Source organism: Drosophila miranda (genome assembly GCF_003369915.1).
Source record: "Drosophila miranda strain MSH22 chromosome Y unlocalized genomic scaffold, D.miranda_PacBio2.1 Contig_Y2_pilon, whole genome shotgun sequence".
NCBI classification, from domain to species: domain Eukaryota; kingdom Metazoa; phylum Arthropoda; class Insecta; order Diptera; family Drosophilidae; genus Drosophila; species Drosophila miranda.
In genome coordinates this window covers 11,280,847-11,299,346 of record NW_022881614.1, presented here as the reverse complement: position 1 = coordinate 11,299,346, position 18,500 = coordinate 11,280,847, and the positions used below count along the sequence as shown (strand labels likewise).

General features: G+C 44.5%; 1 protein-coding gene, 1 long non-coding RNA gene and 1 pseudogene across 14 annotated transcripts; 1 reads left to right on the top strand and 2 right to left on the bottom strand.

Moving 5' to 3' along the window:
* Nucleotides 1–1,492: 1,492 nt before the first annotated feature.
* Nucleotides 1,493–4,194, top strand: LOC117193229 (annotated as a pseudogene).
* LOC117193230 lies at nt 3,520–7,439 on the bottom strand. Of its 2 annotated transcripts, none has more exons than XR_004474541.1 (2): nt 5,388–7,439; nt 3,520–5,298 (listed from the first exon to the last, which is right to left on the bottom strand). It is a non-coding gene; the product is annotated as an uncharacterized LOC117193230 (long non-coding RNA). The 2 variants fall into 2 exon arrangements; XR_004474542.1 differs by having other exon boundaries at nt 3,520–4,157.
* Nucleotides 7,440–10,475: 3,036 nt separating this feature from the next.
* LOC117192561 (myocyte-specific enhancer factor 2-like) lies at nt 10,476–18,098 on the bottom strand. Of its 12 annotated transcripts, none has more exons than XM_033397266.1 (9): nt 17,660–18,097; nt 14,217–14,420; nt 13,622–13,940; nt 13,192–13,290; nt 12,923–13,059; nt 12,674–12,870; nt 12,182–12,591; nt 11,693–11,761; nt 10,476–11,117 (listed from the first exon to the last, which is right to left on the bottom strand). In XM_033397266.1, the coding sequence occupies exons 1-9, from the start codon at nt 17,711–17,713 to the stop codon at nt 10,939–10,941; spliced, it is 1,668 nt and encodes a 555-aa protein (XP_033253157.1). In that variant the 5' UTR covers nt 17,714–18,097; the 3' UTR covers nt 10,476–10,938. The 12 variants fall into 12 exon arrangements, with proteins under 12 accessions (XP_033253157.1, XP_033253159.1, XP_033253164.1 ...); XM_033397268.1 differs by having other exon boundaries at nt 12,674–12,846; XM_033397267.1 differs by having other exon boundaries at nt 10,477–11,114; nt 17,660–18,096.
* Between the last annotated feature and the right edge of the window lie 402 nt (nt 18,099–18,500).

Here is an 18,500-nt window from a genome sequence, read left to right as displayed (position 1 = left end):
TAAAATTCAAATTAATCCAGAAGATCTGGCAGAGCTGTGCCACTTGTTTATAGAGATGTGAGTCACGTATAGAGGAGGCTATGGAGTAAGCCCGGGTTTTTCAAATATACCCACGAACATTATAAACTTTCAAGATTTTAGCATAGTTCAGGTGAAAGATATCGTGGTCATTTTTTTTATAGTAAAGAGGAAGAATGGAGATATAAGGAGAATTCTCAAAAAGCACTGTTTTCCGCGGCTTAACTCAAGATAATCACCGAATTTAAATAAAGTTGGTTAGTTAAGGCGAACTTACCCTTCGTGTTGTTGTTGTCGCTCAACTGTCCACAGGTTTCAATATTTTCAGTATTCATTACTTCCGTGCATCATTTATTCCAATGGTTTGCATTCAAATCGTTATCGCTCATTCACTTTCAAACAATTTCTATTTGGCGGTCAAGTTGGGTGGGACTTGCTCTCTTTTTTTTGGGATTTGCTCTCTATTTTGTGATGGGATATCCTCTCTTCGTTGAGGGACTTTTTCTCCCCACAATGTCCCTGCCACTGTTTTTTTTGTTGACCTTTTTCGCTAAAACCTTTTTTTAGGCAAGATCCAATAAAAGCATGTATTAAGAATAAACCAGTTAAGTCAAAAATTGATTCACAAATCGTTTAAAATTATGTGGGCATGGCTAAATATTCTACATAGCTTGTAATATGCCACGGAATATCCAACTCGAGGAATATGTTAAATAGAACTTGAATTCGTCAGTATATTTACGGTATATTTTTCAAATGAGACGGTATGTTTCAGTATTTATTTGAATCGGGTAGAATCGGTAATAACCGGTTCACAACAATGAGTCCCTTTCCATGCACACATACCCTGGGGGAAATGGATGTTATAGAATTGTGAATATGTTTGTCATCCCAGGCTCCAAGGAAGGCAAAAACAATTTAGTCTCTGTTTTAAACATATTTCAACGATATTTGAAGCTTATTTTTTTCTTGCAGGGACCAAGAATAGGTATCAGGATCGAGATATATATATACAATATACTAATAATAAACATGAATATGTCTAAAAAATGTCATTTTGAGAAAAGGTCTTTATTAGTTACGTTTTGTCTTCATATCATATTTACACTTTCATATAAAATTAACAAAATAGGGTATACAAAGGCTATACTAGGGCTTACACGCAACATAGCGACTGTATTTTTAGGTGAACTATTTCGTTTAAGCCTTGTTTTAGTCAAAATACAATAAAAGCAAGGACTAAAAACTAACCAATTGTGTAGAAAATTGATTCATTAATGGGCTAAAATTATGTGGGCACGGCTAAATGTTCTATATAGCTGGTAATATTCGACGGAAGATTAAAAACGAGGAATATGTTAAATAGACCTCGAATTCGTCAGTATATTTAAGGTATATTTTGAAAACAAGACGGTATATTTTGGTATATTCCTGAGGACCAGACGGTATGTTTTATCAGCTGTCCACAGTTTCCACCTGATAGAGTTCGATCCATTGCTGCTTTTTTGATTGGCAAATTCTATCAATAGTTTCCAAATTCGATCTTGCTATCTGAAGTGGATTGGCGCATTAGTCAACGGTAAACATATTGCATGTGAACCTTAGCACCGGTGCCTACGTCAGTCTCCCTATAGAGGGGTCTAAAGTCCAACCTGTTGCATCGCTCTGATCTTGTTCTTGTTCTTCTTTTGTGTATTTTTTGGAAAAGTGTAAATACAGATATATATATATATATCCGGGAACCCAACAGCGCAGTGGCCGCCTTTTCCAAGCTCTAGAAACCATTACAAGTGGCCGCCAGGAGGAAGAAATATGTCTGCGCTGCTGAAAATTAACAGAGGTGAGTGGATCTTTGCCAGGGCAGTCTCTTTCTGCCGACAACAAATTTGGTGGATTACATAACCGAAATGACGATCAAGCAATGTGCAACAATAAAAACATACTGGTCAGCGGAAGACACGAGACAGAGACAAAGATAGAGTCTGTGGTCAGTTCTTATCAGGCCATGGAATTTTCACCTCATCCAGTGATTGATTCTTGTCTGTCTCTCTGTCTCCTCCTAAACAGTTAAAAGGCTCTTCACGCCCGCCCTAGTGCGCAGCGTGTCAGAGGCCGCCAAATACCCGAGGATTACTACACACTACACGTTGAATCCCCGGGAGAAGGATGGACGGTGGAAGGAGGTCGACATGGAGCGCTGCATCGAGGAGGTAGACATTGTCATTGTTGGAGGGGGACCGGCGGACATGTCGGCAGCCATCCGGGCCAAGCAGCTGGCTGCTGAGAAAGATCAGGTGAGTGGCGACCACATACGGCGATGGATGTGATGTGCTGACAAGTGTGCATACATTTTTTATCCCTGCAGGAGATTCGAGTCTGCGTTGTGGAGAAGGCAGCGGAGGTGGGTGGACACATACTTTCCGGAGCTGTTGTGGATTCCATCTCACTGAACGAGCTGATACCCGACTGTCAGGAGCAGGGCGCCCCCCTGAACACGCCCGTGAGCAAGGACACCTTCTCCTTCCTCACCTCCTCGGGTCGCATCTCCATACCCATCTTCAAGGGATGGCCCATGGACAACCGTGGAAACTATGTGGTGCAGCTCGGCCACCTCGTCAAATGGCTTGGTGATCAGGCCGAGGCAATGGGTGTAGAGATCTATCCCGGCTGTGCCGCGTCCGAGGTGCTCTTCCACGAAGACGGCAGCGTCAAGGGCATTGCCACCAACGATGTGGGCATTGCCAAGACTGGGACGCCCAAGGACACTTTTGCCCGCGGCATGCAGCTGCATGCGAAGACCACCATCTTCGCCGAGGGATGTCGCGGCCACTTCACCAAACAGGTCATGCAAAAGTTCAACTTGAATGAAGGCAGCGAGCCACAGGCCTACGGAATCGGTCTGGGAGATTGTCCCCGAAAAGCATCAGTGGCTGCCTTATAAGTATGAAATATAGCATTTCTTATAATATTGGAATACGTTTCAGACCCGGTTTGGTGGAACACACCATTGGCTGGCCCTTGGATCGATTCACCTATGGTGGATCCTTCCTGTATCACCTGAACGAGCACACCCCTACGATAGCTGTTGGCTTTGTGGTCGGCCTGAACTACAAGAATCCCTGGCTGAGTCCGTTCCAGGAGTTCCAGCGATTCAAGACGCATGCCAAGGTTCGCGATATATTCGACGGTGCCACCCGCATTGCCTATGGAGCCCGGGCCATCAACGAGGGCGGCTACCAGAGCTTACCCCAGAAGTTGTCCTTCCCCGGAGGCTGCCTGGTGGGCTGCTGTGCCGGTTTTCTAAATGTTCCCCGCATCAAGGGCTCCCACTATGCCATGAAGAGTGGCATGCTGGCGGCGGAGAGCGCGTTAAAGGCCATCAATGCAGACTCCCAGTCCACCGCTGGCGTGGAGCCGACAAGCTACGCGGATAAGTGAGTGGAATGGATTAACTTAAAATGGAAATGTATGTAATGAAACTCACTCAATGCAGAATCAAGGATTCATTTGTGTGGAAGGATCTGTACAAGGTGCGTAATGTCCATCCCTCGTTCCACAATCCGTTGGGCCTGTACGGCGGTCTCGTCCTGAGTGGCTTCTCCATTTTCATGGGCGGCCGGGAGCCCTGGACCTTAAAGCACGGTCCCCAAGATCACGAATCGCTGCAGCTGGCCAGTGCCAGTGAGCCCATTGTCTACCCCAAACCCGATGGCAAGGTATCCTTCGACCTGCTTTCATCGGTGGCCCTCACCGGCACCAGTCATGAGGGCGACCAGCCAGCACATCTCACGCTGAAGGACGACCGCATTCCCGTCGATCACAACCTGGCGCTGTACGAGGGTCCCGAGCAGCGTTTCTGCCCCGCCGGCGTGTACGAGTACGTGCCCAGTGAGGAGGGCGGCAACATGAAGCTGCAGATCAACGCTCAAAACTGCATCCATTGCAAAACATGTGATATTAAGGATCCCAAGCAGAATATCAACTGGGTGGTACCCGAGGGAGGTGGCGGCCCCGCCTACAATGGCATGTGAATGGCAATCATTGATTCAGATTGAGATTAGGAAATCATGTCCTGTACCGCAATTGCATTTGATTAGTTTGTAAAATTGAGAATTTGATAACACGATTTGAAATTTAAGCTGAAAAGTTGCAATAAAATTGTAGATAAAGTAAAAAGTCAGTTGCCAAAAAGGTTTTATTTAAAATGTTCTACCATCGATTTTTTCGGTTTCTGTTGTCCTTGTTTCTGGTTTAAAACACCAACTTAATAGGTAAATACAATAAATTTTCGATTTCAAAACCTTTCATATATATTCAGTGCACGGATAAAACTTGTTCTCTTTTTATATAGCTTCACATATATGCATATATAAGTATCTATTGTATAATATACTATCTTGTTTTTCACCAAATGTTTTGCAATGGTTTGCTTAGCCGACAATTACGATTTAGTTGTATAATTTGTATTACTTTATTTGTTATTTGAACAGACGATACATCGATGGATACATGGCCTATCCTAACATTTGTGCGCCTTCGCATATCCTTTTTCTTAGACCTATCTATAGATTTACCATATCTGATCAATGGGCTGGGGTCACGGCTGCCATTGGAACATTTATTGGACCACAATCACGGAAATTCAGAAAGAACTAGGGGATCTTTAATACTAAAATTCCATAACAGGAAGGTTGCTATCTGGCATTTCGTTACCAAGGGACAAGTTTTGCTAGCTTTTGGGTGCCAACTGTGGCAGCCGTGGCAGCCGTGGAGGTGGAGCTGCAGACCCATGCTGATGGCCATGTGTTACAAGTCTTTGTTTAATTCTTATATGATGCTGTTCAGGTGCCAATTAAATCCTATTACAACAGTGCAACATGCAACAGGTTCAACATTTTATCTATTACACTAAAGGTACAACGAGTACAATACAATTTACATTCTGAACATTACAATTAGTACCATACGAACGCAGTTAGTGTAGTCTGTCTGTGCTGTGAGTGGTCCCTGTGACCGTAGATCGTCTTGTAGACTGTCATCTGTACAGTGCATCGTTATTCATACACACATTTGCGTACACATGTATGTATATATTATCTATGTAAACTATCATCAATATATTGTTTTGCTAAACTATGTAGTTTTATAGTTCTCTGGATAAGCGGTCTCCACTTCCCTCTCTCAATGCCAATTGAAATTTGTCTTTTTGTACATTACGTGCTGCTTTTAGTTTGAGTTTTTCTCTCGGGACGGGGACTTTATAGAGGGTGGCCTTACACTCTAAACTTGGTTTTGGATAATTCAGTAATCAGTTTTCAGATTTATCTACTCGTACTCGTACGTTTAATTAAATAGCACAGTTAACACACCTGTATTGAAATGTTTCACCATCGAGTTGTCCAACATAGTACGACATTTATATTTATATTATTTTCCTTTTTGTTTGTTTGGTTTTTATTTTATATCGTTTTCGCTTGTTTATTAAAAAGAGGCACTGTTTTTAAGGCAACACTACACAGTGAAGTTATATACCAGGATTTCTATGTACATTCAAACCAAAGAAAAAGTTTTGGGAAATTCCGAAAAGTCTTTTGCAAATCATATGAAAACTCAATGCTACAACATTCTCTCGTACAACATTCAAGGAGAGTGCAATCTATGTACTCTGTATACTAACATACACATATATGTGTGTATATATATATACATTTACATAATCTATGATCAATCAGAGATCATTTCATAGCAAAAGATACCATTCGCCTATTGATGAGATACGATACTTTCGCTGGTAAAAGTTTGCTTCAGTTTCGCTTCAGATCAGGGCATTTTTTTTTACGTTCACCTTTGTTTTGCTTATGTATATAGTGTCTGTTATATATTGCTAGAAAATATCATCTATAGTATTTTGTTTTTCTTTCTATATGGTAGACATATAATTTCGTACTCCTCTTCGGCTCTCATACATAAATGTACGTGTAAAGCTACTCAAATGGGGAAACCTGTAGAGTGTGTGATGTTTGCTTATTTCTTAATGCTCATCATCTCTCATCTCATCTGGCGCTCCAACTGCCACTGTTTTTCGCATGTGTCTGCATTTGGACACAGTTGCACAGCACAGCGTGCGGACAGAGGCGGACACGGAGGCGGGCCGAGTAATATCGTCTCAAATACAAATATACAAAATACTGTTCTGTTCTGTTCAGTTCACTTTTCGTTCGCTGCTGTATAAAGTGCAACAGGTCATGCAATATTTGCCGAGCGCGTTTACCTCTTGGTCAAACATTGGGGGAAACATCGAATCGAATCGAAATGGGGAATTGACATTGCAACAGACCCGGAGACACACCCACACTCGCATCCTCACTGGGGCCTGTGCAAACAGGGCCGCATCGCATAAGAAAATATACAGAATGTAAATAAACATTGTCAACAGAAAGTGCAAAAAAAAAACCGATAATTTCTTGAATAATTTTATTTAAATTATATATTTTGTTGAGTTGTTTGTTGATGCTGTTGTAGTTGTTGTTGTAATTGTTGATGTTTTACAAACGGCTTGTAAATGTAAAAAATACAAAACTTAGGCACGAAAACTTGAATAGAAATCCACTTTAAATCTATCTTTTATGTATGTATGTGTATTATCCTTTTTCAAAATCAATCAAATCTCTAGAAGAACGAACACTCCGCTTACGCGAACAGAACTGATAATAAAACAATATAATCGAAAGAACATAATTGACAAATTGCACGAAATTTCAAGTATTAATTGAACATTGAGTACATCTCTTTCTGTGTCTATGGTTTTGTGTGGGTGTGTGTGTGTATCCATTCTCAATAATTAATCTGATAGTGCGATTTATCAGATTAATCTGATAGTGCGACTTGCATGCTTACGTATCTTGTAATGGGTTTACAACCTATGTTTAAAACTTATACTAAATCAAGTATTTACAGCAAATATTTCCTCCGCTTCTCGTCTCGCTTTCGCTTTGTTTTTTGTATGCAGCATTTGTCCTAAGATTAGATTTAACATTAACTTTAAACATAGCTGTAACTGTAGTTGTAATTGTAACTAAACTAAATCAGCTCCAACACTCCAAACAACTTATTTCCGAGGCTCTGGGCCTATGCAGCATTTGTCCTAAGATTAGATTTAACATTAACTTTAACCATAGCTGTAACTGTAGTTGTAATTGTAACTAAACTAAATCAGCTCCAACACTCCAAACAACTTATTTCCGAGGCTCTGGGCCTACTCTGGGCTCCAACCAACATCATAGATCCATACCAACTTGGGATACGGATTGGCATTGGGATCGAGCCCTAATTTCACATTTATAATTTAAAACGAGGGGGAACGTTGTGAGTTGCTGCGGACACCGCAACTCTACAGTTATACCCGATACTAAGTTAGTATGGCTCTCCTGCGGCAGACGCCGCTAATATTGAACCACACGACAAAGAGTGCGTGCGAGAGAGACAGAAAATCAGTCTGAGCGTGACGTCGGGCGCTGCGTAGCCACTGAAAATTGATTTCTTGCTTTTGGCTACAAAAATTATCCGATCTGATCCAGATTCAGCAATCTGATAGATATGGTCATTATCTATGATTCTGCATTTTTAATTTTCTCGAATCTGCAATATTGAGGATGCAACAGATTTTCGTCCTTTGTGGGGGCGGAAGGGGGTGGGGCGAAATTCTGAGATATACGTTTTATAGTGAGATCTAACAGAAGTGCGGATACCAAATTTGGTTACTCTAGCCTTAATAGTCTCTGAGATTTGTGGATGCCCCAGATTTTCGTCCTTTGCGGGGGCGGAAAGGGGTGTGGCGAAATTTGGACACGAAACGGTCAAGGTCCGATATCACAGGAGTGTGGATACCAAATTTGGTTGCTCTGACTCTTATAGGTTCTGAGATCCTTGAACTCATATTTTGCAATTGACAAAACCGACCATGAAACCTGTGTGTTAGAGAGAGACAGAGCGAGAAAGAATGAAATTGTTTTCTTGATTCTGGCTATAATCATTATACGATCTTGTTCAGATTTTGCACTGTAGAAGATATGGTCATCCTCACCGATTCTGCGTTTTTGGTTTTATCGTATCTTTAAAAATGTGGATGCCACAGATTTTCGTCCTTTGTGGGGGCGGAAGTGGGCGGGGCGAAGTTTTGAAATATTTTTGTAGCAGTGACATATCACAGAAGTCTGGATCCAAAACATCGTTGCTCTAGCTCTTATAGTCTTTGAGCACTGCGCTAAAAAGGGGACGGACGGACGGACGGACGGACGGACGGACGGACGGACGGACAGACAGACAGGGCTCAATCGACTCGGCTATTGATGCTGATCAAGAATATATATACTTTATGGGGTCGGAAACGATTCCTTCTGGACGTTACACACATCCACTTTTACCAAAAATCTAATATACCCTAATACTCATTTTGAGTATCGGGTATAACGAGGGGGAACGTTGTGAGTTGCTGCGGACACCGCAACTCTACAGTTATACCCGATACTAAGTCAGTATGGCTCTCCTCCGGCAGACGCCGCTAATATTAAACGACACGACAAAGAGTGCGTACGAGAGAGACAGAAAATCAGTCTGAGCGTGACGTCGGGCGCTGCGTAGCCAGTGCAAATTGCTTTGCTCCTTTTGGCTATAAAAATGATCTGATCCAGATTCAGCAATCTGATAGGTATGGTGGTTATCTATGATTCTGCGTTTTCAGTTTTCTCGAATGTGCAATATTGTGGATGCAACAGATTTTCGTCCTTTGTGGGGGCGGAAGGGGGGGGGGCGAAATTCTGAGATATACGTTTTATAGTGAGATCTAACAGAAGTGCGGATACCAAATTTGGTTACTCTAGCCTTAATAGTCTCTGAGATTTGTGGATGCCCCAGATTTTCGTCCTTTGCGGGGGCGGAAGGGGGTGTGGCGAAATTGGGACACGAAACGGTCAAGGTCCGATATCACAGGAGTGTGGATACCAAATTTGGTTGCTCTGGCTCTTATAGGTTCTGGGATCCTTGAACTCATATTATGCAATTGGCAAAACCGACCATGAAACCTGTGTGTTAGAGAGAGACAGAGCGAGAAATAATGAAATTGTTTTTTTGATTCTGGCTATAATAATTATACGATCTGGTTGAGATCTTACACTCTAGAACATATTCTGCTTTTTTGGTTTTATCGTATCTTTAAAAATGTGGATGCCACAGATTTTCTTCCTTTGTGGGGGCGGAAGTGGGCGGGGCGAAGTTTTGAAATATTTTTGTAGCAGTAACATATCACAGAAGTCTGGATCCAAAACATCGTTGCTCTAGCTCTTATAGTCTTTGAGCACTAGGTGCTGAAGGGGCGGACAGACGGACGGACGGACGGACGGACGGACGGACAGACGGACAGACGGACAGACAGACAGGGCTCAATCGACTCGGCTATTGATGCTGATCCTGAATATATATACTTTATGGGGTCGGAAACGATTCCTTCTGAACGTTACACACATCCACTTTTACCACAAATCTAATATACCCCAATACTCATTTTGAGTATCGGGTATAACGAGGGGGAACGTTTTGAGTTGCTGCGGACACCGCAACTCTACAGTTATACCCGATGCTAAGTCAGTATGGCTCTCCTCCGGCAGACGCCGCTAATCTTAAACGACACGACAAAGAGTGCGTGCGAGAGAGACAGAAAATCAGTCTGAGCGTGACGTCGGGCGCTGCGTAGCCACTGCAAATTGATTTCTTGCTTTTGGCTACAAAAATGATCCGATCTGATCCAGATTCATCAATCTGATAGATATGGTCGTTATCTAAGATTCTGCGTTTTTAGTTTTCTCGAACCTGCAATATTGTGGATGAAACAGATTTTCGTCCTTTGTGGGGCGGAAGGGGGTGGCGCGATATTCTGAGATATGCGTTTTATAGTGAGATCTAACAGAAGTGCGGATACCAAATTTGGTTACTCTAGCCTTAATAGTCTCTGAGATTTGTGGATGCCCCAGATTTTCGTCCTTTGGGGGGGCGGAAGGGGGACACGAAACGGTCAAGGTCCGATATCACAGGAGTGTGGGTACCAAATTTGGTTGCTCTGGCTCTTATAGGTTCTGAGATCCTTGAACTCATATTTTGCAATTGAAATATTTTTGTAGCAGTTACATATCACAGAAGTCTGGATCCAAAACATCGTTGCTCTAGATCTTATAGTCTTTAAGCACTAGGCGCTGAAGGGGCGGACAGACGGACGGACGGACGGACGGACGGACGGACAGACGGACAGACGGACAGACAGACAGGGCTCAATCGACTCGGCTATTGATGCTGATCCTGAATATATATACTTTATGGGGTCGGAAACGATTCCTTCTGAACGTTACACACATCCACTTTTACCACAAATCTAATATACCCCAATACTCATTTTGAGTATCGGGTATAATTATAACTATTACCGTAGGTGTGTGTGTGTGTGTGGGTGTATTTAACTTACAATAATTATAGATATGACACTGTCACTGTTCGCTTAAACCGAAAACAAAACAAAGCTCCTATCTCTTCCACAATTTCCAGTTTACTTTTCTCTGAACTATTGCACTGTTGTTGCAACTATTGTTGCTGCTGCTGCTCCTTCTCCTTCCCCTCCTCCTGCTATTGGTGTTGCTGCGTTCCATAGGCCACCACCAGCTGCTGTTGGCCATAGCAGTCATAGCCAGAACCAGCCATGCTGAACGAACTCCGGACGGTAGCCACATCCTTACGCGGCGGCGGCGGCATCATGGCCAGATCGTCGATGTCGCTGATGTTGGGATGGACCTCTTGCTTCTTGTTGCCGCCGCCGCCGGTTCCGTTGCTGTTGTGTTGCTGCTTGTAGTGGCTGCTGCTATCGCCTGCACGTGCCGGCTATGTACCCCATCCACCCGATATTCTGGGACGTTTGTGGTTGGGTGCATCGTAGTCCCCCAGCTGCTGCTGTTGTTGCTGGTGTTGCTGGTGCTGTTGCTGCTCTTGGTACTGCTGCTGCTGCTGCTGTACTGCGACGGCGGCCAGACGCACATCCTGCTCGCTGCTGGGCGCACCTGCTTTTAAGATGATAAAGTCTGTTAAACTATTAGTTCGATTTGCACAAAGGTCGTGTGTGTATGACAAAGGCAGAGGGCAGGCCATCAGGCGTACAGGCGGGCAGGCTTTCAGGCAGATCTGGGTCGAGTCCGGGGATGGGGCCGGACCCCCGTAATGAGTGTGGTGTGTGACTGTGTGACAGTGTGCGTGTTTTGAGTGAGTGTTTTCTGGTTAGCAGGAAATCGCATCAGTTGTTAATAAAAAGTAAAATTAAAACAAAAGCCAGGCAAAATATGTTTTTAATTTCTTTAGAATATCGCTTAATCCCCATTAGGAAAAAAGTCAAAAACTGAAGGAAGGAAATAAACTCAAGATGAAAACCCTCCCGTCCCCGAAGAAACAGAAATCCCTTTTTTGTTTTTGTACAACAATTTTGCTAGATATTTGTTTTTCTGTATGTATATGTATGTATAATATTCTACATATGTATGTGTGTGTGTGTGTGTGTGTTGCATGTATTCGATATTGTGTATGTATGTATGCATTTTGTGTGTATTTGTGTGTGTGTGTTTCTTTATTTTTTAGGCCAATTTACCGGCAGAATTCCATCTAGGATTGTGGCCCATTAGCAGGCGGTACTGATATCCTTCATACTTATCATGCCCTAAAAATATTATCACCCAATTGTTGATGTTGTTGTGGTTAATGCGAATATAAAAAACAAACAAACGTATTATGTAGATATTATAACAATAACAATATTAAGATAAACGCACTCAATACGATTCTTCAGAACTTCTCAATAGAGAACCCAATGCGTATGCGTAACACAGATATCTGGTATGAATATTAAGTATACGCACTGCACCGTCTGGTGTGTCAGTAAAAAGAGTTACATTTTAGCATTTAGCATTAGAAAACATGCCACGAACAAAACAATTTCGAGTACACTTTTTCAAGTTAAAAGAACTTTTTTAACAAAACTGCAGAAACGTTCAAGCGAAAATACTTTTCAGAACAAGTGGCCAAAAGGGAGACAGAGCGCGGGGGTCAGGATGGGGTTTCGGGGGACTCAGAAACGTACCTGGTGTGGGCGTTAGGTGACCGGTCGACGACGGTCTCGAGCTGGGCATGACCAGGTGCTGCTGCGAGTGGCCCAGGACGCTCAGATTGGTGGCCTGCTTCGCGTTCCCGTTGCTACCGCCACCGCCTCCTCCTGGGGGACCACCGCCTCCCAGGATACTGGCGTTGTTCAAGTGCGTGATGACATTGCCGGCATTGGCGGCAGAGGAGCCTGCTCTCCCGCCGACGCCCGAAGCATTGCTGCTCGTGCTGCTGCTGGAGCCGCCGCTGCCCGTCGATCCGTTGCTGTTCTGCTGATGGCCGCTGGCGGAGAGATCACGCGGCGGCGACTGCGGCTCGGCCTTGACCTTAATGGAGACGGGTGAGGTGGCGGGCGGCGGTGTGCTATTCGAGACTGCCAGGTGCGAGAGACTGCTCGAAAGAGATAGAGGGATTACGGAGAGAAATTGAGAATGCTATCCGGGAATTCCTTGAGTGGTTAAGCAGCTCTCACCTAGAGTGCTGCACCAGACCCTGGTGCCATGTGGGCAGGCTCATGATATCCGCACTGCCGATGACGCCGGAGGAAGAGAAGTCCTGCACCCCGAAGGAGTAGCTCGTGAGGGCGGGTATCGGAGTCTGCAGCGTCACCACGGGCGTGTTTAGTGATGTTTGGCTCTGTCGTTGCTGGAAAGGAGAGCACGGAGGGATCTTAATTGAGGGACTCCTGGTGCTATCTCGATCATGTTCGTCCTCTACTCACATCTGTATAGGCCACATCCTCGGGCGCAGACATGTTGGGCGGTATGGTTGCTATGGTGGGCGGTATGACCACCCGTAGGTTGGCAGCCCTTCCATTCTGGCTGCCCGGCGACTGCTGTTTGATGGGCAAGTGATGGGCTGTAAGGGATGGATTGGAAGGGTTAATCTTACGCCGCACAGAATGGAGTTGGGGGACTGGGGGATCTTTGGGCAGATGGGAGTTTGGAGTATGGTCGTAGTGGAGGGGCTCGTAATGATCGTAATGCGCACCTATGCCAGGACTGGGGCCTGGACTGGGCGATCCCACAAGCGGCGAATGGGAATGCGGATAGCCGCTCGACATCTCCAGCATGGAACCCGATGGATATACTGATGGCACCAATCGATAAGAAGATAAGAAAATGCACAGATACGTTTAGACCTTAGATCGAAGCACTATATATGTATGTACATATATTGGAATTGTGGAACTCTGGTGTTAGATTCATGGCGGGTGAGTCGAGGGAAATCAAAAACAAACAAAAATAAGCAAAAAACACATTCTCTGTTAGAAGTTTTTTAGGGTGGGGCGGGGGAAGGAGGAAATCATGCAAAAGAATAAAATAAAACGAAAAATCGAACGATAACGATAACAATAACAATAACAACTGATAGATAGAAAAATGTGTGTGCACCCTTCTGCCAGAGACACTGTACTAACTTATCAAGGACATCCCACCTGAATCCGTCTCCGAGCTGGATGGACGGGGGCTGATGTTGGTGTGGGACATTTGTGGGCTGGCCTGCAGCAGGTTCTCACCATAGGAGCCCGGCACTGGCACCGACACGGGCAACGTGTAGCTGCTGTTCGGAAGCTGCCGCGGCGCCCCGGTCACTCCGATGGCCATCTGGTTGCGCTGCATCATGTTCTGGAACTCCTCGTCGATCTTGTTGTACTTGGCCTCTGTTCGTGGTGTTAGCGTGTAGTCTGTCTCGGGCTCGGGCGAGTCCGGGGACATGACGCCGTTCTTGTTCTCCTTCTGTTTTCGGAAAGAGACGAAAAGAGAATGTGTAAAGAGAGTGATTAAGGCAAAGGCAAAAGGGAAAAGGATGTCAGGTCGGGCCTTTTCTGTTTGGCTGAGGGCACCTAGCTTTCATAAGCCTTGCCAGCAGTGTTCCATTTGAAATGCAAAATACCCTGCTCTGCCTCTGGCTCTGCTTCTTTTTCTTGAGCTGCTCTTTTGAGGTCTCAAGTGGAAGCACTCGTGTCTCTCTCTTTCTCTCACTTAGTTAAGCTCCTCTTGGCGAGCCCTTACCTCAATGATGTTCTTGTTGGTCAGCGACTCGTGCGGCTCGTTGTATTCCGTGGACTTGAGGAGCACCCTGTCCATGTCCGTGCTGGCGTATTGGTAGAGCTTGTTGCTGGACGAGAAGATGATCAGCGCTATCTCGCAGTCGCAGAGCACCGACAGCTCGTAGGCCTTCTTCATGACGCCGAACTTCCGCTTGTTGAAGGTCACCTGGAAACGCAGGAGGAATCGTGTGTCAATTACCGTTGCTCTGCTCAAATATTTATGCGCCTCGAATGTAATTAAACGCACAAGTGGCCGCGGCCCCAGGCCTTCTGGGACCCAGCCCCTTCTTCTAGCCCCTTTTTTGTGAGGCGTGGCGAGGCCGAGGGCTTTTGAATGAATCGATTATGGCGCCGAGTCAAGGTTACACTGATGGCCCGTACAATAAACAAGTTGTTGGGGTTGTACCCCCACCCCGCAGCACGGCTAACTGTTGTTCCGATGACGCGTTTAGGGCCTGGCCGAGACGGCGACATCAGCTGGACTGAAAGCAGCACGGATCACCCCTGATCAAAATGTGCATAAATATCACACCAAGCATTTTTCTACGGTTAACTAAGGATGGGAGGTTTACTAATAGTAGTCTACTAGAGTAAGATGGGAGTCTTACACCCGCATCCCAGTTAAGACCCCGCAGAGCAAAGAGTAAAAAGTTTTTCTGTACTGATTCTATACGGTCCTGGTGTACTTTGTACTGAGGGCACCATACACAGGAGCCGTATTCTAAGATCGGACGAACAAGCGAGGTATAGAGAGTCTTTGTTATATAGGGGTCGTCAAATTCCTTTGACCACCTCTTTATAAACCCAAGCACGCCCATGGCCTTATTTACCATGGTAGAAATGTGTTCGGAAAACTTTAACTTGGGGTCTAACATAACACCCAGATCATCCACCAGGGTAATTCTCTCAAGAGAACCACCAAATAGGGTGTAGGGAGCCAACAAAGGGCTAGAACGATGAAATGTCATAACTTTGCATTTCGAGGCATTAAGGTGTAACAAGTTTGCACAACACCATGACTGAAAGTTATTGAGATCGGATTGCAAGCGAGAATGAAATGAAATGTCCTTGTACTGGACACAGAGTTTAACATCATCCGCATACATAAGTACTCGAGAGTATGTTAATACTGAAGGCAAGTCATTAATAAAGAGTGTGAAGAGTAAGGGGCCTAGATGGCTGCCCTGTGGTACTCCCGAAGAAACCTTTACTGGTAAAGAGAGGGAGTTTTTGAAGAGGACTCTTTGAGACCTGGAACAAAGATAGCTAGAAATCCATCTCAGCAGGTTGGGCGGAAACCCTAAAAGGTCAAGTTTATGCGCTAAAAGGGAATGGTTTACAGAGTCGAATGCTTTACTAAAGTCGGTGTAAATAACATCCGTCTGTAAGTTACCTTGAAAGCCTTTAATAATGAAAGAGGTAAACTCTAACAAGTTCGTGGTGGTTGATCGCCGCCTTATAAATCCATGCTGAGTTGGAGATATAAGTGACTTGCAGAGATGTTGCAAGTGCGGAGTTAAAACCTTCTCAAACATTTTAGGAATAGCGGATAACTTTGCTATACCTCTTAATTTTTTGCATCAGACTTGCTACCTTTTTTATGGAGAGGAATTATAAACGATTCCTTCCAGATCGGGGGGAAGCAAGAAGAATCAATGGACAGGGTGAATAGTTTTAGCAAAGGTCCACACAGAGCCTCGGCGCAGTACCTGAGTACACAACCTGGAACCCCGTCTGGACCCGGTGAAAGCACCGGCTTAACTAGTCGAAGATCATGAAGTAAAGAACATTCATTTAACAAGGGACTGAAAATGCCGTTCGACCTCGGTAAACCGTATGGGTACGGATGACCAGAGTAGCTTTCCTCAGAATAGGTGGTTTGGAAAAATTGGGCAAAAAGATCGGCAATTGCCTGATCATTATTTGCCGACGTATTACAAAATGATAGCGAGGATGTGTGTGCGGACGTTTTACGCTTACTGTTTACGAAGCAGTAAAACTGTTTAGGGTCCTGAGAAAAACGTATCCTGCATCGAGATAGGTAGTTCTTGTAGCATTGAGCATTAAGAACTGAAAAGTTTGACCGAGCTATGACATAGCGAGAGTGAGAAGTCGGAGAACCCACTTCTTGAAATTTTTTATAAAGTCTTGATTTTAAGTTTTTTAGCCTGGATAACTCTTTGGTAAACCAAGGGGGTTTTCCAGATCTAGTCGGACAAGAAAGCGGGACACAAAAATCAAAAAGAGCAAGAGCATTGTAAAAAAAGTTTGTGCCTTTTATGACATCAGTGCACAAGTACAAAGCGGACCAATCAAAATCCCTAATGAGGCAATTAAGCTTCGCAAACTCGGCTTTACGAAAGCAGCGGACACGTTCAGGTAGCCTACTCGACCGATCCAATACAGTTGGTCCTATATCTAGCGACACCTCGAAAGTAGGGTGGTAGGCATCTTCAGGTATAGTGAGCGGAAGGGCTCGGGTTAACAACACTATGGTCGGATCCGATACAAAGCATAGATCAAGCAATCGACCCAAGGAATTTTTCACATGATTGACTTGAGACAGGGACAGGTCAAGCAAGCCGTCAGCAAAGTCATGTCGTGACATGGGCACTAGGATACTAGACTCGTTTACCGAAGACCAAACAGTTCCTGGCAAGTTGAAGTCACCAAGAACTATCATACGATCTTTATCAGATAGCGAGGAAGAAACAGCGGTTAAAGCGGACAAGTGCTGCTCATAAATTGAAATATCCGAAGAAGGTGGGAAGAATCAGTTTTACACACAGGAATTCCAGTTCCTGTTGAACTTGGACTGTGAAGTGTTCTGACGTGAAGTAAGAGTCCACTGCAATTAGAACCCCTCCTGCACGTCGAGACGAACGGTCCTTTCTAAAAGTTGTGTACCGACCTGCCAAAACCTCGGAACTAAGAATGTCCGGCTTTAACCAGGTTTCAGTAAACACAATAACGTGGGAAGCAAATGCAACACTATCCCGGAAAAGAATGCTGAGCTTACTACGCAAGCCTCTTACATTCTGATAGGTTACTAAAAGAGAAGTTAGTTTTTTGGAAAGGAGGAAGCAAGACGGGATGTTGAGGAAGAGGAAGTTGAGGTTGAGGGTGGCACACTGGAAAGATTTGGAAGGGATATGGGGGGCCTATTCTTCTTCTTAGCCTTAAACTCCTTCACCACCAAATGCTCCGGCCAAAATTTGGCGGAGCAAATGGTGTCAAATTGAGTTGGGGAGATGCTTATCTTAAACGAGGTTATCTCCCTGGCATAAGTGAAGGAGGATTGCCATGGTAAAGAACCAATTGGAAATCTGTCTGGCTGCAGTCCCAAATGAGCAGGCAGCACACAATTGTTGCTCACTGTGGAATTATAAGTAATGGGGGACTCACCTGCCGATTGCGTTCATCGGTGATGCGTGATATCTGGATTTTTTTCCGACCCATGGCTACGGTTTTCCTATCCTCTTGTCGTTTCTCCGATTATTAGGATAATGATGATGGCGGATGGTGGCTGGTGTCTTCCCAGTGTATTCCGTTGGGCGAATACTTCGGTGGAGCCTTGGTTCCTTTCCTCCTTTCCTCCCCTCTTGTCTGGTGTCAGGTAAATTCTCGTTAATTATTCTTTAGGTTCCACTTCTTCGCGTATCTGTTGCCATTGCTGATGCTATTGTGGCAGACTTGGGGGATATTTAACATGTATTGTATCCACACATATATTATCCTGCATATGTATAGGGGGGTTCCCTACTTGTTTTCCTTGTTATTGTTGTATAAGTGGATGGTTTGTCAAAACGGCACAATCTTCTTGTATATATATATGTAATATATTTATGTGGTATATATTTTTATATAATTACGTTTCCCTATAAATTGTTTTCAGGTAGATGCAAAGAGAGAGAGGGAGAGAGAAAACACACAATGAATGACCGAAGACTGAAAGAGTGGTGGGCGGTAGGGGTCGTAGGGTGGTCTGATTGTGTAATTAACCCATGGCTGACCCGTTTAACCCATTTACACTTAGATGGCGACTTCAAAAAGGTTTCCAGCTGGTCTACAGCCAGGGGACATCGAGGAGGGCGCACAGATCCACTGTGCGTTGAAAGTTCAATGCACTGCTCTAATGGGAGGGGAAGATGGCGTCCCCTCTCACTCCCTCCTGCACTCCCACGCCACCCAACCTCAAGATTGACCTATTTCATCAGCTGGGTTTCAGTTAATTGACTGGCCGCAT